The sequence below is a fragment of the Girardinichthys multiradiatus genome, chromosome 22 (genome assembly GCF_021462225.1).
Source record: "Girardinichthys multiradiatus isolate DD_20200921_A chromosome 22, DD_fGirMul_XY1, whole genome shotgun sequence".
Taxonomy (NCBI): Eukaryota; Metazoa; Chordata; class Actinopteri; order Cyprinodontiformes; family Goodeidae; genus Girardinichthys; species Girardinichthys multiradiatus.
This window is the reverse complement of record NC_061814.1, coordinates 9,553,681-9,576,465: the sequence shown is the minus strand read 5'-3', so window position 1 is coordinate 9,576,465 and position 22,785 is coordinate 9,553,681. Positions and strand designations below refer to the sequence as shown.

General features: G+C 40.9%; 1 protein-coding gene and 1 long non-coding RNA gene across 2 annotated transcripts in view; both read right to left on the bottom strand.

Annotated features, from left to right (window-relative positions):
- Nucleotides 1-22,785, bottom strand: part of LOC124858840 (protein kinase C epsilon type-like) — a 152,337-nt gene that overhangs the window by 10,654 nt on the left and 118,898 nt on the right. The window contains exons 12-13 of the mRNA XM_047351101.1: nt 6,384-6,522; nt 4,699-4,887 (exon numbers count right to left, since the gene is read on the bottom strand). Coding sequence (XP_047207057.1) covers nt 4,699-4,887; nt 6,384-6,522 — 328 coding nt within the window. The remainder of the gene's footprint in view (nt 1-4,698; nt 4,888-6,383; nt 6,523-22,785) is intronic.
- Nucleotides 12,923-13,501, bottom strand: LOC124858841. The gene is made up of 3 exons (XR_007035952.1): nt 13,442-13,501; nt 13,057-13,366; nt 12,923-12,982 (listed from the first exon to the last, which is right to left on the bottom strand). It is a non-coding gene; the product is annotated as an uncharacterized LOC124858841 (long non-coding RNA).

Sequence of the window (22,785 nt, the reverse complement as noted above, 5' to 3'; positions counted from 1 at the left end):
TCCTGACCTGAACCCCATAGAGAATCTGTGGGATATTGTGAAGAGAACGTTGAGAGACTCAAGACCCAACACTCTGGATGAGCTAAAGGCCGCTATCGAAGCATCCTGGGCCTCCATAAGACCTCAGCAGTGCCACAGGCTGATTGCCTCCATGCCACGCCGCATTGAAGCAGTCATTTCTGCAAAAGGATTCCCGACCAAGTATTGAGTGCATAACTGTACATGATTATTTGAAGGTTGACGTTTTTTGTATTAAAAACACTTTTCTTTTATTGGTTGGATGAAATATGCTAATTATGTGAGATAGGAATTTTGGGTTTTCATGAGCTGTATGCAAAAATCATCCGTATTAAGACAATGAAAGACCTGAAATATTTCAGTTAGTGTGCAATGAATCTAAAATATATGAATGTTAAATTTTCATCATGACATTATGGAAAATAATGAACTTTATCACAATATGCTAATATTTTGAGAAGGACCTGTATCTTCCAAACATAAGAACTGCAAGAACTGTATTTTAATATATATAAAATCACCAAGCGGAATGCGTTACTTGTTTATTTGAATGTGTCTATAGTTTCTATATAGTGTATTAATACTGTTGACCTGAGCTGCCTCCTTGGGCTCTTATTCAATTCAATTCAAAAATACTATTAAAAAGACATTTCAGATATCAAGAGTTTTCTATGTCCTGATCTCATTAAAGGTTATATTGTTTAAAAACATAATTAGCGTCACAGATTCTCAGTCATCAATTAAGTTTTGGAATAAATAGCTTCTATGTTAATGAAAGAGGAATGACGTTTTTAGACCCATGAATTAATTTCGTTTGTGCTTTCCACACCTCATTATTTGGTTCAACACATTTGTGTGTTTTTGGATGTGTTGAGGACATCGGGCACTTCTGTTTGTTCCACCTGATTAAACCAACTAATAGCCTATAAATTGCCGGTCACCAAAAGTTCCCAAAATAGACAACAAACGTCCACAGGCTGTGTGGACAGAACATGAGCTGTAAATAAAAATAAATGCAACCATTTCCACAAAATCAGAAGATAACTTTCATATGCAGTTTGCCATGTGAGCACTCACACTGGATGTGTTTTTACATCTTGATCCAGGGACCATGAGCCCTCAGGAGCAACCTGCAGCGTTCAGGAGATGTAACTCAGCAGAATTAAAATAATAAAACTGAAATACTAATAATATTTGGATTAGTCATCAGCTAAAGTTGGTTTAATCACAGTCTGATCAATGTTCAAATCATGTTCATGTCTATGATGAAAAAGCAAGATGTCTACAAAACTGTTGAAATCACTCACATGAAAGTAAAATCGATCTTGCGCTGCATCCTAGCATCACTTGGGGGAAAAGAGGATATTTGAGCTCCTACACTTTAGGCAAATACCAACTTCAGACTTGGAGGCAGCTACCACCTTTTTCTGACTGACAGCCATGAGATGCAAAATATGGGTTATGCATTTATGCATCATTGTATGAATTAGCAATACATAATTCATAAGATTTGGTCCTTGGCCTGCAGCTTCAATATTATTTTTGTAGCTAAAGGGCATTGTTGTCTCTTGTTTTTGATTTAAAGCTACTTTTTGTTTTACCACTGTCGAGTCCATCACATAGAACCGGCAGTCAGTTATTTAGTTTTTTTGGTTGATCTCTTGTTCGGTTCTTCACATCAGAATAAACACCATAGAATTAAATAAATTTATTGGTACAAGGCTTACAGATCATAAAGTTTAAGGTGTATGAATACATTTGGAAGGCACTGTAGCCTTAACATCATCAACATGGTAAAAAGAATGCATGAGTACACAGTTTTAGTTATAATTTGTTCTGACTGACTCTTTTGTTACGTAAAACATTTGCTGCAGGTAGTAATTCTACAGCGACAACTGTAAACAGAAATGCATTCTTGCATTTATTTTTCTTGGTATTAGCACATACAAAGTCATTTCCACCATTTTGTTATAGAATCTGCTTTAAAAGAAATTCTTGGAACATAACTGCACATTAACATCATATAGGGGCTCTGGTAAAATTCACATGTGGTGTGACAGCAGTGGGAGATTTTCTCATGCACTTTGAACAAGAGCTGAGATGTCAACAAGCTGCTCGGTCATCACAGTGAGCTAAGAGGGTTTGTCATGTGACCTGAAGTCCTTCAGCTGGGTGACATGTCCAATCAGAGTCCAGACTTCCGGTCAAGAGACTGTCCAACATAAACACACACTTTCCCACAAGGCTTTGCAGTGACAGTGTCCCAACAGCCAAGCATTTGTGATGGAAACATAGAGAAATTCACAGAACGATAAGCATTAGTGCACAGATGCACAGAATTTGACCAACACAAAGAGACAAAAAAGTAACAGAAAGGGGAGTTATCTGAGGTTCTGCCTTCAGAGGAACAGGAAACATGGATCAACAGACGACAGTGAGAAAACGGCTGCATCCTTGCTCACATGGTGCGAAATTAGAGAAACAAACTTGTCCCCAAGATTATTCTGAACCAGCTAGAGTCTATTAATCCATCACAGGCTGGTGTTATTTAAATATTTCATCACATCTTCAGAGAGCACAAACGAAGATGGATGAAGGCATGAACAACCAAAAGCCACGTAGCCAACAGTTCTGAGCCACATTACTGTGTAAATATCTGCTGCAATGATGCTTACAGGTTGTTGGGACCTCCTTATAATACTTTCTGAATATCTATGCAGGGAGGCAATTTGTTTTCTGTATGGATCCTTGTTTACCATGCAACTCTTGGAAATGATGTAGCTATTCCTTTGAATAATCCAGATAAACATAGCTCTGATTGCCTTTTTTCCAGCACAAACATACTCTAACATGCAGTACTCATTTCTGGGTCACACAGGGTCTTCTCTAAAAACCAAGAAGGTCCTGATGGTTCACCACTGCAATATACAAGGGTTGGACAATGAAACTGAAACACCTGTCATTTTAGTGTGGGAGGTTTCATGGCTAAATTGGAGCAGCCTGGTAGCCAGTCTTCATTGATTGCACATTGCACCAGTAAGAGCAGAGTGTGAAGATTCAATTAGCAGGGTAAGAGCACAGTTTTGCTCAAAATATTGAAATGCACACAACATTATGGGTGACATACCAGAGTTCAAAAGAGGACAAATTGTTGGTGGACGTCTTGCTGGCGCATCTGTGACCAAGACAGCAAGTCTTTGTGATGTATCAAGAGCCACGATATCCAGGGTAATGTCAGCATACCACCAAGAAGGACGAACCACATCCAACAGGATTAACTTGGACGTAAGAAGAAGCTGTCTGAAAGGGATGTTCAGGTGCTAACCTGGATTGTATCCAAAAAACATAAAACCACGGCTGCCCAAATCACGGCAGAATTAAATGTGCACCTCAACTCTCCTGTTTCCACCAGAACTGTCCGTCGGTAGCTCCACAGGGTCAATATACACGGGCGGGCTGCTATAGCCAAACCTTTGGTCACTCATGCCAATGCCAAACGTCAGTTTCAATGGTGCAAGGAGCGCAAATCTTGGGCTGTAGACAATGTGAAACATGTATTGTTCTCTGATGAGTCCACCTTTACTGTTTTCCCTACATCCGAGTAAGTTATGGTGTGGAGAAGCCCCAAAGAAGCGTACCACCCAGACTGTGGCATGCCCAGAGTGAAGCATGGGGTTGGATCAGTGATGGCTTGGGCTGCCATATCATGGCATTCCCTTGGCCCATATACTTGTGCTAGATGGGCGCATCACTGCCAAGGACTACCGAACCATTCTTGAGGACCATGTGCATCCAATGGTTCAAACATTGTATCCTGAAGGCAGTGCCGTGTATCAGGATGACAATGCACCAATACACACAGCAAGACTGGTGAAAGATTGGTTTGATGAACATGAAAGTGAAGTTGAACATCTCCCATGGCCTGCACAGTCACCAGATCTAAATATTATTGAGCCACTTTGGGGTGTTTTGGAGGAGCGAGTCAGGAAACGTTTTCCTCCACCAGTATCACGTAGTGACCTGGCCACGATCCTGCAAGAAGAATGGCTTAAAATCCCTCTGACCACTGTGCAGGACTTGTATGTCATTCCCAAGATGAATTGATGCTGTATTGACTGCAAAAGGAGGCCCTACACCATACTAATAAATTATTGTGGTCTAAAACCAGGTGTTTCAGTTTCATTGTCCAACCCCTGTAGTATAATGTTTTTACAAGGACAGCGCAGAATGAAGATTTCTGTAAGGATGATTTTAAACACAAGGGGACATGGCAATTGCTCTCCACCCAGGGTGCCCTTCTGCTGTAAGACACAGAAACTTGCATTATGCTCAGTAACAAGTAATGATGGGAACTCCTGCTCCTTTTAGGCAACAGGTTCTTTTGGCTCCCAAATGATATCATTTATTGCCCACAATGATGTAAATAACCACACTAAATGATTTATGAATTTCAAATGCAGCCAGACCAAGATGTTGAATCTCATTTTCAGGAAGAATTGACTTAATCTCAATTCACCAATTTTTCTTTTCTCAGTTATATTTTGCAGCTTAATAAAGTACAGAACCAGAACCAGAATTAGGATCTGGTCCTGAACTAACTTTGAAAGGCTTAATAAGTTTCAAGGCAACTCAGGGTGTAAAAACTAAAGAGATAAAACAGGAGGTGTCCCTTTGACTGACCGCTCTCAGGATGGACACGGCTTCCTTGCTGAGCCACACAGGGTAGAGAACATCATCGTGGAGGATTGACTCGAATAGGTCGTCCTCGTTATCGGCTTCGAACGGCGGCTGTCCTGCCATCATCTCGTACATCAGCACCCCCAGAGCCCACCAGTCCACTGACGGACCGTAGTCCAGTTCCTGAAGGATCTGATCATATGCAGAAAAACAAAAATGTTTCAAAGATCTGCAACTTCTCTAAAGCACCAAACTGCTTCCACTCCACTTGGAGATTTTGTAAACAATCAAGCTTTAAGGCTCAGTTAGATACAGGATGGCACATCATGAGTAAAACAAACAGGCAGACTTCAAATCGCTCATGGAAATTGTGAAGAATGCTGTCAGCCTGTAGAGCTAAAGCTGATGGACGACAAAGATCTTCCAATGTTTGCACATAAAAGGGCAAACATTGCTGCTAAAGCCAATCAGATCAGAGATGAGCTGGGTTCAAAAATACAGAGTGTTGTTTAAAGCAGCGTCAATAAATGAGGAATGTGATATTAGGGCATCTTTTTGATGATAAATAGTGTTATTCAATGTTCTCTATGTATTGTATTCTTCTGCAAAGAAATCAGAACAAACTAGACAGCTAATGAAACATTTCCTCAGTGGGTCATTCATAGAGTGACTTGGCTCCGAGCTATTTTTCTACTGGGTCTTTTACGTAAACAGTAAAGAACTGGCTCTAGCAACAGCCCTGGTTAAGGGAAAATACCCACCAGCGAAAACGTTTAGAGCATTTTAGGAGATCATCACCAGAAAATGTTATATATTTTATCATTAAATCTTAAGACTTGAGAATAATGTCCATGTATTTGGATTTTGTGCTGCTGGATCATTGTCTTGTATAAAGTTGATCTGCAAAACGAGAAGGTATGAGTAAGAGACAGAACCGAGTAGGTAAATGTTTTAAAATGACAAACAGGGTGTTCCCTTAGCTGATCAAAAGCTTAAGACCCTTTACCTGAAAAATGTGAAACAGAACTAAATGTTTAAAAAAAAGGAGTAATGAGCATTCCCTTTGTTATGGTTAATCATGTCAAAAATTTTTTAGACATGCTTGATATGTTGTGCGGGGTGGTCCAAAAGAGGTCAGTCTTTCTCCTGGACGAAGTCTGCTTTCAGAGGGGTGCTGTGAACTACAGGGTTGCAACATCTCCACATGGCCAGCCTTGACTTGATGCCCATGCACAAGAAGAAGCTCAATTGTTCCACTGAGGGAAAAAGCTCATGATCATGATAGAGCCTACACCACTGTGCAGGGTAGAAAAACATCTCCAGTGAGACATCTTTGTCAAGCCAGTAATCCTGGAGGCCATCAGGACCGTTTTTAGGTTATTAGGATTTTTTTTTCCTCATCAGAGATTAAAACTTTCTTCCACCTTTCAGTGTCCCATGTTTGATGCTCCCTTTGCAAAGTCCAACGAAGCAGGTTTGTGGCCTAGGAACAGATGGTGCCTTTGAATCTAGTGCAGTGAGCATGTACTTCTGAGCCTAAACCTGTCATATAATGGGCTTTGTCTAAATGAAGCATGACGGATATTACACTTGACTCGTGTGAGTTACTGAATGCTGTCGCTTTAACATACCGATGAACCCATTAACAATCTAATGTGAAACTGGCTTCATTTTCTTGGATTGTTTACCTCTGGTGCAATGTAGTCTGGCGTCCCACAGAAGGTGGTGGTAGTGACTCCGTTCAGGATTCCCTCCTTACACATCCCAAAGTCAGCCAGTTTGCAGTGACCCTCTGCATCCAGCAGTATGTTATCCAGCTTCAGGTCTCTGCAGAGCAGGAAACGATGCGTGGATGAATGATGGCAACACATTTAAAGATTTTAAAGAAGACATTTACCACAAATGTATGTGTACATTTTTTTTTAATACAAGACAAATCTAATACGATCTGATGTTATGGATGCTTCTGATGCAACACTAGTTATCTTAGGTGACAGACTGAACTTGCAAGGACAACTAACAACAAATCCCACATGGGTTGAAAGAAGATTAACTCGCATAAGAGAAAGATGGTCACTGAACGGGTGGAACGACATAAATAGCAAAGAGAAAGAGACAGAAATAAAGTCGAAGAGATAAGAGCCACTGTTTTGACAAAAGACAGGGCTGGTCATGAATGCAGCCGCTCTCGACTTGATGGTTGATTGCTACAAAAATGTCAACATCTCCTCGCTGCAGTCACTGCATCCATTCAACCAAAGGTGTCTTCAGAAACCGCAGCCACCCGAACGAGCAGCAGAGGAGCCGCAGCGTGCATGCTTCTTAAGTCCGGGACTTATGCAAGTGTTCTGTTATTATAAGCCCTAAAAATAAACGTTAAAGAAAACAAACGGCAGAAAAAAAACACAGTTTCGAAATCATCATCGGGCGCTGCTGGGATTGGCTAGTGGAAAGTTTGTTCTTTTCTGTCCCATCATGTTTGGCTCGGAGGATTTCCACTGGATTAGCGGTGAGAAAACATTTAGTGAGAAAATGATGGAAACATTTGGATTATGTCAAACAGCATTCACCTTTTTTTTTAATCATTGTCTGGATGTGAACTAAATCCAGCCTGAAAAAAGTGAAAATCTGGAACAGAATATACAGCACATCAGACAACAAACTAAAATGATCAACATGTTCTTCATTCTTACCCCAATTCCAGTTTACATTTGTCCACACACTCACAGACACGACATTTCCTGTCAGTTATAGCAGGTATCTGGATATTGTGCGAAGCCGCAACAATCCCTGGTATGCTAGTGTTCTTCGGGTCCTAAGGACTAATGCCACAGTATACCGGATGATGTGGAGCTTGTCAGCTGGCTTTGAAACTGGTTTTTAGGTTAAGCTCTGGTCAGTTAAAGTGGACGGTAAACATCATCAATAACAGACCTTTGGGATTTTGAAGGTTTAAAATGAGCTAACCTTTAGGCTGATTTTGCTTGACAAATGAGAAAACAGCGACTTAGACCTTCCAAAAGTATTTACACCCCTTTAACTTTTTTCAACCAAACATTTCATTTTATTTTCCCATGACTTTATGTGATGGACCAAAACAAAGTAGCATATAAATGTGCACTGTGAGAAAAATTATACAGGATGTGTTTTTTTTGGGTATGTATCAGCTCTGCACATCTAGATACCAACATTTTTGCTGATTCTTCTTTCCAAAATTGCTCAAGCTCAGTCATATTGAATGAAGAAAATTAATAATTGTTGTCAGATTTGGGCCGTTATAACAAATTAATATGCTGTAATCTAAACCACTTCATTGTAGGTCTATTTGTACGTTTTGGGTCTTGAGTCTTTTACAGACCCCACCAGGATTGGGATTAATATGTAGCTCTATCTTCCAAACAACTATGACCAGCTTTCATATACCTTCCCCACAGCATGATGCTGCCACTACCAAGTTTTCACAATGGGAATGAATCTTCCAGGGTGCAAAGTTAGTTTTTTTGTGACACACAGAAGCCTTCACTGGACTTATAGTGAGACTGAATTACACTCAGGTGCACAGAATTCTATTTAGGAGTAACAGAGTAGAGAGGGTGAATACAAATGCATGGCACAATTTTCAGATTTTTATTTCCTAAAGGGTTTCAAAATGGTTAATCATTTAATTACTTATTTCACTGCTTTGTGTTGGTCTATCACATAACATCCCAATAAAAATACATTGTAGTTTGGGGCTGCAGTGCGACCAAATGTGAAAAAGTTTAAGGTGTATTGATATTTTTGCAACCTGTGTTCAGTTTTTACAATGTTTCAATTTCAATGTTTCTGCAGGGCTCTTCCCTTTCATTTTCCTGCACTCAGGCTGAAATCCAAAACATTGGTAGTCAGTTGCTCTGCATTCATTGTACTGCGGCTCGTGACACCAAAAAGAGTGGTGCTTGTTTCGAGTCTCCCAGACGACAGATTAAAACATGCCACCCTCGGCCGCCTGCTCACATATCATGCCTCCAGGTGACTTTCAGAGGATTAAACACCTCAACTGCCCCGAGCAGGAACATTACATATAAATTTAATGCATTGAAGATTGAATTTAAATTGGCGCTGGCGTTAATTGTTCTATTACACATCAGATCCCTGAGGGAAGATTTAATATTAAGTGGCTGCAGGTGTTCGGCAGAGATAATGGAATGATATTTATTTCAGAGGAAATGTTTAGCAAGGGAACTAGAGCAGTCAACAGGAGCTAACAGTGTGATGCATTCATAGACTGTGAAAAATATACTTAATGTTTAACTCCCCTTTAGTCTTTGTGGTATTTATTAATGAAAATACTTGTAAACGTAGATAAATGGAAAAATAAACAGGTGAGACTCAGTGTAATCAATACAATCAAAACAAGTTTCAGGCTTTAAGAAATGAGAGAACTCTGAATTAGATATTTTAAATGTAAGCCTACAATAAACCTCTGTTTGTACAAAACTGCATAAATCTAAAATGGTTTAAATCCAATTCAGTCCAGTTTAATAAAGTCCAATTCAGTCCAGTTTAATAAAGTCCAATTGAGTGACTGACTCCGTCCACATATGACACGACATATATTCAGATCCTGAAACATGCAGTCCAACTGTAACATGATTTTTGCTGTCAGCTGATCATGTTATGTCATTTAGTAAAATATTTTCTGTCTAAGCAAGCTCTGATTGCATCGAGTCATTGACTTTGATCCAATTCCTCTTCCTGAGCAAGCATGTCGAGACAGTGGAAATGAGTGGCTTCTTTTTCACAGGATGAAAAACCTCCAACGGGAACAGGGGCTCACTGTGAGAAGCCATCTGATTCCAAACCTTGGGTAGCAGCTCCCTCACCGAAGAGAATTTGTCAAGAGCTGCAAGAACGTAATGAACAGATGGGGTCCTTTAAGTATTCAGTAGGGGTGTGACACAATCTCGTTATAGTAGATACACTACAGTCAAAGTGAACTTGCATGATACTGTAAGTGTTAGCGAATATGAGACAGACAGCAATTTTAGCTTGAAACCAGGTTGTATCTATGTTAAGTTGGAAGGAGGGAGAAATTCCTGCTTTGCTGCTTGTTATATTCACACCCTCCACTGTCACACCAGTTTTAAGTTATTTTTGTGGCAGCATTTTGTGGAAGTCATTGTGGAGAGACAGACAAGATATGAAATGAAACCTGGCCAACCACTTGCTGCTAATGATACCAAAGTTGCTTCAGAGCAGTGCTATAAAGGACAATTTCACAAATTTTATTGAGAGATAAGACTGAATTTGATCTTCTGTCATTCAAAATCTAAAACAGTTGGACTAATAAAACTGGAACTGGATAATTCTACACTGAACAGTGAAGATTTATATGTAGATAGAAATTAGCAGGAAAAAAAAAATCTAATTCATTGCAGTACATCTTAGCTCTTTGTGCTAAATGTTTTGTTCAAATTCTTGCAGATAAATAATGAAATAGATGAAAATAGATTCCTTAAAACATAGTTTTACACAAATCAAACTTTTATTCTGTTTTTGAAACACTAATGCTATAAATGTTTAATACTTTTCTGCCATTAGGACACTCCCAAGAATTAGATAAGCATTAGAACATCAATATATGGACTAGTCAAAACTGAATTGAGTTGTCATACACTGAATATGGGTTTAAAATGAAAATTGTACTATGAGCTTGTCTTGTTCTCATGAACTCAATATCATTTATTGTCTCATCTTGTAAGCTGGATGTATTGTTGCAAACCGAGTACTAAGGAAAATAACAATCCAACAGGCCAACATAGAAGTAAAAACCATGTAAATGAAAGATTTTGAGTCGTAGTTGTCCACAGTGCATTTATAGAGGTTTGTCTATTTCTTAATTAGTAAATAATTCATTTTGTACACCCTAGGCAGGAGGTCGATGATCGACTTTGTTGTCGTGCCGTCAGACCTTCGGCCGCATGTTTTGGATCACCATCTGCTGGTGATTTGGATCCGGTGGAAGTGGAGAAAGTTGGACGGACTTGGCAGGCCCAAGCGCATAGTGAGGGTCTTCTGCCAACGTCTGGCAGAGCCCTCGGCCAGGGATGTATTCAACTACCACCTCTGGGCGAGCTTTGACCAGATTCCGGGGGATGTTGGAGACATAGAGTCCGAGTGGACCATGTTCTCCGCATCTATTGTCGATGCTGCTGCCCATAGCTGCGGCCGTAAGGTCTGCGGTGCCTGTCGCAGTGGCAATTCCTGAACCTGGTGGTGGACACCGGCAATAAGGGACACTGTCAAGCTGAAGAAGGAGTCCTATCAGCTGTGGTCGGCTTGTGGGACTCCTGAGGCAGCTGACGGGTACCGTGAGGCCAAGCGTGCCGCAGCACGGGCTGTGGCAGAGGCAAAAACTCTGGCCTGGGAGGAGTTCGGTAAGGCCATTGAAGAAGGACTACCGGTTGGCAAACTGTCTGGCGCCTCAGGAGGGGGAAGCAGTGCTTCGCCAACACTGTTTACAGTGTGGGTGGGGAGCTGCTGACCTCGACTGGGCGGTGGAAGGAGTAGTTCGAGGATCTCCTCAATGCTGCCGTCACGCATTCACTGGTGGAAGCAGAGGCTGGGGACTCGGGGTTGGACTCTTTCATCACCCAGGCTGAAGTCACCGAGGTGGTTAAAAAGCTCCGCGGTGGCAGGGCTTCGGGGGTGAATGAGATCCGCCCTGAGTACCTCAAGTCTCTGGATGTTGTGGGGCTGTCATGGTTGACGTGCTTTCAACATTGCGTGCCGGTCGGGGACTGTGCCTCTGGACTGGCAGACTGGGGTAGTGGTCCCCTTTAATAAAAAGGGTGACCGGAGGATGTGTTCCAACTATAGTGGGATCACACTCCTAAGCCTCCCTGGTAAGGCATACGCCAGGGTATTGGAGAGGAGAGTCCAGCCGATAGTCGAACCTCGGCTTCAGAAGGAGCAATGTGGTTTTCGTCCTGGCTTTGGAACACTGGACCAACTCTACACCACTACAGGGTTCTCGAGGGTTCATGGGAGTTTGCCCAACCGGTCCACATGTGTTTTGTGGACCTGGAGAAGGCATTTGACTGTGTCCCTCGTGGTGCCCTGTGGGGGGTACTCCAGGAGTATGCAGTTGGGGGCCCTTTATTAGGGGCCATTCGGTGTCTGTACAAGCGGAGCAGGAGTTTGGTCCGCATTGCCAAAGTCGGACCTGTTCCCGGTGCATGTTGGACTCCGGCAGGGCTGCCCTTTGTCACCGGTCCTGTTCATAACTTTTATGGACAGGATTTCTAGCCGCAACCAATGGCCGGAGGGGGTCTGGTTTGGGGACCAGTGGATTTCGTCTCTTCTTTTTGCAATGATGTGGTCCTGCTGGCCCTCTCTAGCCTCTTCTTAAAATATATTTACTTTATATATATTCATACTATACTATACTATTTTTGACAAAGCACACCTCCTATGAGAGTAACAAGAATTGCACCAAGGGGTAATTATATTATATTATATTTGTTGGGGTTATCCATTTTGGTTGCACCTTTTGACATGCGCAGCTCAACAAACGTCGCACCTCTGACGTCACCAAGAGTTAAAACCGGCCGAGGGGGAAAGTTTTGTTGTCATTTCCCACATGTCTCACAGGACAGTGCAATGGAGGTGCATATCTGGAGAGACAAAAGCTCTTTCCTTTTAACCCAAATTACACATTTTGTCCATAAATCTGCTGGTTTGATCTTCATAGACACTAAATGCGCATATATTTTTCTTTTATTATTATTGTTAGGTAGTCATTGTTATTCCCTTTGTGTAGAACGGTGCTTGTTAGTTAGGTGAAGGTTTTTGGACCAGAATAATGGTATATCAGAATTATTGCTCCTCAATAAATCTTCATATATATAATTAAGAGAAGCATTTGTGTTTATTTCGTGCAAGAGTGATTTATCTGTCAAAACAAGGTCGAAGATCCTCCACCATCGCTGAAGTGGTTGAATAAACAGTGACAGTTTGTGGTTTTGGTTAATAATTTGTAATTATTAGAGAGCTTTGAGCCCATAATCACAACACCAGAGGATATCTCTGATTTCTATCTGTAAATAATGATTTTTAGTTAAGAAATTTATAATTTTTTTAAATTATGATTTTAAATTATAATTCTTGATAAATATAAATTTGTCATATTGAGTTTAAAGGATTTGACCCACATGCAGAAAGCAATTCAGGAGACGGTATTGTTCGGTAAAGTGTTTATTTACAACTGGGTGAATAATGCAGGGAACTGTAACCAGGATGCAAACTGTAGAAATAAACAAGAAGGTAAGCAGGGATAACTCTGGGGCTGAACTCATGAAAATAATAAATCTGTCTTACAAAGAATGGTGGAGGGATCCGCCAGAGGGGGAGTGGAGAAACCAAATGGTTGTTTGCCGGTGAGACTGAAGTTGGTGGATGTGGTACGCCAGGAGAGTTTGTAATCCACGAGGTGCGATGGAGGGAGGAGGGTGGACAGGGTTCGCAGATGGAGGTCCGAGGTACGCAGGAATCAGGAGGCTGCCAGCCGGCGTGATCCAACGAAATCATGAGCGACTTGAGTCTTTGTTCATGGAACTGGATTGCTTCCTTCCGGGAGACAGTTTATCCAGGCAGGATTCAATGCATGGCAAAATCAGGTTCAGGAAACCTGCAGGATACAAAGACAAAGTTACTTGGTGTACAAGGCAAGGTCAAAGGCAAAGGTAACATGACTGAGTAGTACCACTGAGGGCAACACTCTGGCAGTGAGTTGCTGGCAGCCTCCTCCTTAAATAGTCCTCTGCAGAATAATCAGGGGAATAGCGAACACCTGTCACCTCTCCTCCAGATTCCACGCCATCTAGGGGCTGAGCACAGTAAAAGCACCAACAGACACACAAAGCACAGATCCTGACAAAATTAATCAATAATCATAATTCTTACATATTATATTATATTATATTATATTATCCTGTGTCAGGAGCATAGAAAAATGAGTCATTGTTTGGTTTTGGTGTGCTGTCCTTACATTATCATTAGCTCCCATCTTAGCACACCTCCCCCCCATCCCTTTGCAAACTTCTTTCAGGCACCCCCGCAGGATGAAATTTTATGGAAATTTAGGCTCAGCGTGACACAGATCCTATCGCCAGGGGAGACGCACCATTATATTTTTCTAAAGGAGCTTTAATAATGCTCAAGAGACTCTGTCAATAAACAGAAGCTGCTGTGAGGCGCAGACACACATACAGGAGGCAATCAAGCTCATTTGAGAGCATTTCCTGTGTTTCATGGTAATACAGAGTGATTTTTCCATTGCATCCTCATCGGCTGCCCCTGAGCCCTGTGACAGCTAACCCCCCGTCCTTTTTCAGCCCTCCTTCGCCTCTTCTGGGTGACTAAATGTTTCAAACACACATCTGCTCAGATACACAAACACAATACGTTGCCACTGGTATATTTATTTGTGTGGGATCAGGGCATGAGAGGCTCATCAGGGAGAGAGGATATTAAAATCAATAAACTGAAGGGTTTAGTAATTACATTTTAAAATGAATATTAGAAAAGACACATCATCATAAAGTTTAGATTGGACTCCAAATTTAATGGAAACAAACTATGATGGATCTTGAACTAATGCAGCATTTTTATTATTCAGAGGCTTTTGGTTGTCAATGCAGAGAAGCAAGTTAAAGACTGTTTTTAGAAAGCAGAAGAACTGGATCTTGCCCAAAGACTCTTAACTTCTAGAAAGAGAAGCATCAGAAATGAATTGTGTGATGCACTAGGTCAGTGGTTCTCAAATTATTCATTTCATGTACAGAATGGTGATAGTGTCAGACAACTGAAGATACACCTAAGAGAGGGATGTGCATCTTTATCTTGCTGTTTTTTAACAGCAGTGCTTTAAATGTACACAGTTCCTGTCAAATAACCCTGTTCTACACCATAATTAATCCTAGCTTCAACCTTGGGTTTACATCAGCTGCAATTCAGCTTCTGTGTTTTGTTTTAACGAGATGGCAAGTGAAGCAAAGGATCTTCACTTTACTGTTGTATCCACAAATCGAGCCAGGATGAACCTTTGAATGCAGAATTCAGTGTTTCAACACGACAGTTCTATCAAGCTCTCTTGATCACTGAAAGTTGATACCTTCGGTATGTCAGAGGTGTTGATGATGAATGGGTTTCTAATCCAGTTGTTCCGGACGTCACAGGGAAAACGTCTTGGAACTGTTGCCTGTGAGAAACGAGGTGTGCAACAATGTTGTCCCTGACTGAACCTGAAGAGTCAGGCTGTGTTCATACATACCAGAGTATGTTGCCAAGGTGGCAATGCGCATAACGTCTACACCACTATGTGATGTATTCAAATATTGGAGACTAAACCAATTCAAAGTTATTCTGTTGGTTTTTCTGACAAACAGATCTTCTATGCATAGAAACAAAATCTAATAACATATTCCAGTACCAGTTCTTACATGTTTTTCTTTTCGCAATGCTTAAAACTGCTAGAAGGATGTGGCATGTATTTGTTTCGTAATTTACTTTTGTGATGTCACCAAGAAGGCAAAGTGAAGGACAGATTGGAACTGTATACTAGACAAGTTGGTAGGTCTTCAGATACTTTTAGCCAGAAGCCATAGACAGACGGACAGTGCCAGAGAGCATGTAGATAATGTTCAGATAAATCTCCTATGCAGTTTAGACATGTTTTAATAAGTGAGTAACCCATTTGAAACATCTTTTTTTCCTGTGTAGTGCGTTCTATGAAGGATTTTGTATTGTATCAGCTGAAGGTTGGCAGTTTGAGTCATTCCAAAAACATTTATGAAAATTTTACTCCAATAGATAATATCTGTACCGGTAGATAAATCAGCGTCCCTTTTACTATTAGGAAGGGAGATTGTTAAATCTACCATTATGTTAATTTGTTTAATCTTAAAATTGTACAGCATAACAGATTCTAGTTGGTTTTATTTAAAGAAGGTATTTTTGTCAATGCCATATGATTCTTCTAAAACATTAAAGGGTATGAAATCATTTCCATCAAATATGTCCTCTAAATGATTTTTTCGTATTACTGTACCATGTAGAAAACTTAAGAGCCTTTTTAATTTGCAGGATGTCTGGGTTGTTCCAAATGGGTGTTCATTTGCATGGGAGAATTGAAGAACTTTTCATTTTGAGATATTCCCACTAGGTTGTCAGAGATGTGCTGATATTGATACTTTTAAAGATCTGTGCTGCTTAATTAAAAGAATAATAAATGGAATATCTGAGATACAGGTTTCCTTACATAGCGTTTGTTTAATTTCTATCCATATATTGTCTGACGGATTTTTCCGAATCCATTTTAAGATATATAGTAATCTATGTAGGTAATATTTATAACAATCTGGGAGTTTCAATCCTCCTAAACTTTTAGCCTTTGGTAAAGTTTTTAATGTTATACGTGGAGGTTCAGATGCCCATAAACAGTGTGATATGACAGAAACTAGGCTTTTAGATACTACATGGCCTACTCCTTCTTGCAGAATTGGTTTAATTCAGCCACACTGGAGGGTTTTAAGCACGAATGGCCTGTTTAAGGTCATGTCGAGAATGGACTTTGTCTAGGCCACTCAAAACGTTCATTTTCTATTTATTAAGACATTCAGAAGTGGGCCTGTTCTGTCACTCTAGATCATTGTCCTGCAGTGTGCCCGAAGAAGACTTGAGGTTAAGGTCACCAACTTATGGCCAGACATTGTCCTTCATGATTTTTTGGTGGAAATTAGTGCAGTAAAATTTGATAGGAAAAAACTGAAGTACAGAGGTGGTAAGTTGATGACGTAAAAATGAACAGGTAATCATCTTAGAATGCCACTGAGATGCCATTCATCCCGTACAATTCAAAGGAAAAACTAATACATTTATGAGAGGATAAATAAATATGGAGGATTTTCTCATTCTCCTCAGTCACACAAGTTCTATGAAGGAACTGGCCAACTAGTCAGGATAGAGGGAATGATGTACAGAGAAATCCTGGATGAAAACCTGCTCCAGAGTGCTCTCGATCTCAGACTGGGGGGACGGATAATTTTTCATGCAGGACAATGACCCAAAGCACACCACCAAGATCTCAAAGGAGTGGCTTTAGAACTACTCTGTGCGGTGCAGGCTGTGTCCTTTGTTGGATGTGGTATGTTTGTGTGGATGTGGGGGCATGGTGGGGGCCGTCGGCCCCGGGTGCGTGCCACCGGCCGGGGTCTATTGTGAGTACGGTGTTTGGTGGTGTCTGCTCTGTTGTCCTTGTGGGCGGAGGCTGGGGAGGCATTGCGTGGGACCCTTGCCTTGCTGTTGCGGTTGGGGTTCATTGGGGGTGGGGGGCTCATGGGGTTGAGAGCAGAATTCATGGGGGTTGGACTGCTTTGTCCGGGGGTGGCTCATGTATGGGAAATGTGAGTGAGTGTACGACATGGTAGTGGCAGCATCATGATCTGGGGTTACTTTTCTTCAGATGGAACTGAGTTTTTTACCAGGGAGGTTTTAAATACCTGTACATTCTCACCAGTAACCTTTAACTATCTGCTCAAAAGCTAAAGAAGAAGCGGAACCTCATCTTTCAGCATAACAATGTGTCCAAGGATGCATCCACTGTATGCAGAAGTGGCAACCTGTGTGTTTGGTTAAAAGAAATTTGCTTTCCAACTCCTAAATGAATTTAAAAGCTATTTTTGAAATCAAATTTAAAAGATTTTCTAAGTTTGCAACAAATTCTAAAGATTGATAACCAATCTTAGCAGCAATTGTCTATGTTTGTGTTTGTACAGACTTCCATCTGCCCCCTGAACCACTCTCAACCACTCTCAGCTCTGTCAACTGTATCACCTCCAAACACCCCCTCAGGCTACATGGTCACAGAGCAGTGCTAAAAAGAAAGGGAACATGTGCTAGAGTCCTGGTGGTGGAGGGAGCTTCAATGAGGGGCCGGAAGAGGGAGGGAGGTGGAGAGGAAGAGGTGGGAGGAGATCGATAGTCAGGACGTAATGTTCCCACAAAACTTGTTGTTCATTCGCCTCCGGTCAACAAAATGGGTCAGGACTGAAACAGACTGAAAGGCAGACAGAAGGAGAGGATCAGGTAGCTCAGCTGTCATGAATTAGCACGCAATGTGTGTGCTGCCGCTAACAGAGTAATATTCCCTATCAAAACACCATGTCTGGGAAAACAATGTTGAAAGACTCAACCATTAATCTTAGTGCTTCAAACTGTCAACTTCAGTCGGTCTATTTAAAACCCCGCATCTAAAATAAATTCCTTTTGGAGGTGAGGACAAACGAGACAGATATTAAAGGTTAGAGCTGCTGAGCAGAAAATTTGCACTGATTTAAAGTGAAACTAATTTAGAGCAATTTCACAATGATGAATGTCTGTTTTATTAACTGATGCATATTGAGAGAAAAGAAAGGATACTGAGAATTCAGCTGATAAAAGTGGAGCCAACAAAGATGATCAAAGTAAATGTTTATATGGTCAAATTACTCAAATCTACCTGATGACTCAATATCCTGGATCTTTGGTGATGTTTTGCTGTTCATCCTCCCTCCATAAGACAAACACCAGAGAGGTGGTCGTATTTGTAGGTCTGTGATGCAATGATTCCAATCCACAAAATGACCAGTGAACTGGCCTGTTTCTCAACCTGGAAGCTAATCAGTCACTAAATCAAAACTCAACACAAAACACAGACGGCATCAACAAGTATTTTAACCTTTTCTGACAAACGTTTCTATTTGCTTTCACAATTACAGCTAAAATATGCTGGCAGCATATTTTACAATAATTCCAAAATGACAAACACCATGTTTCACAACCCAGCGTTGACCCCAACGAAGGGATCCACTAAACTAAAAGGTCATACAGACGTTTTCTTTAGCTAAGATTGTAGCCTGATACTGATTGCTCTGTTTCAAAAACCTATGGCTGCTGCAAAATTTAGGTTCAATGAAAAAATAGGAACCCAGTGATCTTCAGAACAAAGTTCAAAAACCCAGAGCGCTGCATCTCAAAGTGCTGAACCATAAATTTGGATTAAGAAGCAACATAAGCTGCCATCTCATAAGAACCAGGTAGTTATGTGGAAAATAACTATTTCTAAAACTGTGTACAGTAGACGCAAATCAAATGTCAAATTATTACTTAAAGGACTTCAGTGCACAGCATTTAGATACTGATCAAATATTAATATAAAAATGTTGAAGGAACTCTGCTACTCAACCCACAAATGCATTTTTCTTTTAACCGTGGCACCACTTAAAGGGAAATAAACAGACTTTCCTACTTTATTTACTGCCAATGAGCATTGTTACAAGAAAAAAAAATTAACAGAACTAAAATGTTCTTATTTTGTATATGATTCTTATTAAGAATAGTTAAAATTTAGGACTCAAACAAAATGACATACCCTATATCTATAGGACATTGAAGACGTAGGCCATGATATAGTTAGCTTGCACGCCATTATTTTCTGTATATTTGCAAACTTGATGGAAGCAAGAGAAAATGTAGCCGGCTTATGTCAGTGTACAGCAACAGGTGGGGGAGGGGCAGCATTGTGTTACGTCATGCTCTATAAAAAATGAGAAAATGGTGGTCACTGCAGCACTTTCTCTTGCATCTCACTGAAAAGACTCTAAACCATAGGGACAGTTTTGAAAATCAAATTTTTTTAAAACCTCGGTATACATCAATAATGGGAACCAGCCCATTGGTGCCCCCCAAAGTCGGCACTTTGAGTCGCAAAGTTGGAGCAACCGGACCACACCTGACTTCCAGATTCTGGATACTTGTCATTGTTATTGTTGTAAAACTGCTGTTACAGTTGCTATCAATACGAACAAAAACAAGCAGGAAACTGGAATGCATAACTCAGAGATGACATAAACTCCGACTTCCCAGTTCTAACGTCCAAGGTTAATGGAATGCATCACATGCCTGATCGGGATTTTTTGTTGAATAGCCAGAAGGAAAAACAAAGAGGTGTGTTAAATATGCTCCACAGTACACCCCTCTGATTTTTATGTTTTATAATCTGCCTTCACCTCTTCAGCTTTGGATGCTCTTAAACCAAGCAATGATGTAAGCATCGGAATCTTTTTTTCAAACAAAGATCTACCATCTGATATACAGCATGTCCATCTGTGCATTACTTAGGAGCAAATACAGACCTAAGTCCAATACATTTAACAGAGTCCTAATGAATTCTGAAAAAGGTTCTTCCCAATGCAGTAAAACAACAGAACAGCAGGTTCATTATAAACAAGTTTGTCCTTTGTTCGAAACCTTGTTTCAACTTACTGTTGATCCGCATCTAAAGGCCAAATGCTCTAATAAAAATAAGGCTCAAAGCTTTCAACTCTGTCATTAAAAAACACATTTACACATTCATAGTGTTGAAACATTATGATTACACAACCCCACCCCCCACCTTATTCATTAATAAAACAATTGTCACAAAAACTGAGTGAAACAATGAGTCCTAGTCAGCAGGCACCAGCAGGACTAGACATACTGGTCAGAGATCACGTATCCAAAACAGCTCCAAAAAACAGGCAGAGTTCTGAAAAATATTTTTATTCCACATCATCATATAATAAAATGTAAGTTATTCAATCCTGCTAAACTTTCATGTTTTACATTTTTTTATATTTAAATAATATTTCCACAGTTGACACTGAATCAGTCTGGACCCCTGTTGGAATATATATACCCTGCTAACAAAGTATTTTATGCCACTGATTTGATTTATTTATTTAAGATTTTTGCAAGGTTAAATTTTCAGCAAATGTTTTCTCATTTGTCCTTAAACAGCTGCAAACATCTCTTCACTGAACTGGTTTTATTTATAATTCACAGGTGTCTTTGCATCCTTCCTGAGCCTTTGTAAATAATTTCAACATAGAACTATTCATATTCCTTTACTTTCCCACATTTTATCATGTTAAAACCTAACTTTGGTGTATTTATTTAAGATTTTATGTGATAGATCAACACAAAACTGCTTACCACAACAGACAGGTCACAGAGAAAGATGTGGAGCACAACAGCAAACCTACTAAGACAAGGCTGTCCAATTAATCTGACTAGGAGAGCATTAATCAGAGTAGCAGCCAAGAGGCCCATAGTAACTCTGAAGGAGCTACAGAGCTAGAAATGTGAAAAAAAGAAAAAAAAAGAAACGTTATGCTTCAGGTTTGCCACAAGCCATGTAGAGGACACGGGAAGAGCTTGGGTCAGATGTTGTCAAAGCTGAACCTTTTGGCTAACAAGCCACAATATGTGGTGGAAAAATAACTCCGCACATAAAGCTGCCATACACTATTCTTACAGAACTACATGGTGGTGACAAGATCATCCTGTGGGGCACTTTTTCTTCAGTGGAGCCTGTATTCACAAAGATTCTCAGAGCACTCTAAGAGAGCTCCTATCTTAGCCTAAAAATTCTTGCCAAGGTCTCCTAGCTTAAGAGTGATTCTGTTCTCTGCTGAGGGCGACTCTAAGCAAGGAGACGACAGAACTTCCAATCTTAGAGAGGAGGTGTGGTTGACCACGATGTTAGGTGTGACGCTGTCTTCTAAAAGCTCTGATTGGTTGTTAAAAGAAACAAACAAACAAAAATGACAAAAAAAAAAAAACCCAAAAACTAAATGTGCTCCTAGTAATCAAAGGGTAGAAGTTAACAGATGATAGATTTTGGCTGGATTCAGAAATGTGTAAATAATGATGATAAAACTTAGCAAAATTAAATTGTCACACAGCATCACCATGTTTGAACGTAGCTCATTAACATGCTCGTCATTATTTTGATTTGTTTATTATGTTTACTCGCCATGCTGGTCGTTTTTATACTGCATCTACAGGGGTTGGACAATGAAACTGAAACACCTGTCATTTTAGTGTGGGAGGTTTCATGGCTAAATTGGACCAGCCTGGTAGCCAGTCTTCATTGATTGCACATTGCACCAGTAAGAGCAGAGTGTGAAGGTTCAATTAGCAGGGTAAGATCGCAGTTTTGCTCAAAATATTGAAATGCACACAACATTATGGGTGAAATCCCAGAATTCAAAAAAGGACAAATTGTTGGTGCACGTCTTGCTGGCGCATCTGTGACCAAGACAGCAAGTCTTTGTGATGTATCAAGAGCCACGGTATCCAGGGTAATGTCAGCATACCACCAAGAAGGACGAACCACATCCAATGGGATTAACTGTGGACACAAGAGGAAGCTGTCTGAAAGGGATGTTCGGGTGCTAACCCGGATTGTATCCAAAAAACATAAAACCACGGCTGCCCAAATCACGGCAGAATTAAATGTGCACCTCAACTCTCCTGTTTCCACCAGAACTGTCCGTCGGGAGCTCCACAGGGTCAATATACATGGCTGGGCTGCTATAGCTAAACCTTTGGTCACTCATGCCAATGCCAAACGTCGGTTTCAATGGTGCAAGGAGCGCAAATCTTGGGCTGTGGACAATGTGAAACTTGTATTGTTCTCTGATGAGTCCACCTTTACTGTTTTCCCCACATCCGGGAGAGTTACGGTGTGGAGAAGCCCCAAAGAAGCGTACCACCCAGACTGTTGCATGCCCAGAGTGAAGCATGGGGGTGGATCAGTGATGGTTTGGGCTGCCATATCATGGCCTCCCCTTGGCCCAATACTTGTGCTAGATGGGCGCGTCACTGCCAAGGACTACCGAACCATTCTTGAGGACCATGTGCATCCAATGGTTCAAACATTGTATCCTGAAGGCGGTGCAGCAGATTTCCATGATACCACTGGCTGTATAAAACACCCCCTTTCCAAGGAATCTTTGGCCCTGTCCCAATACCCGCACTTCCACCCTTGTGTCCCTGTATTGCGGGTTCCTGTTGATGGGTTCGAGTGCGTAGTGTGTCCCAATTCTCCAGAGTCGTCCTTAGCCCCGCCCCCTTTGTGCCCCACATCCGCCCGCTTCTAAGCGGACTTCGCCGAAGTATATTACCCACAATTCACTGCTGCAGAGGACGTTCTGAGCAAAAAACAATCACAACTGTCAACGTAAC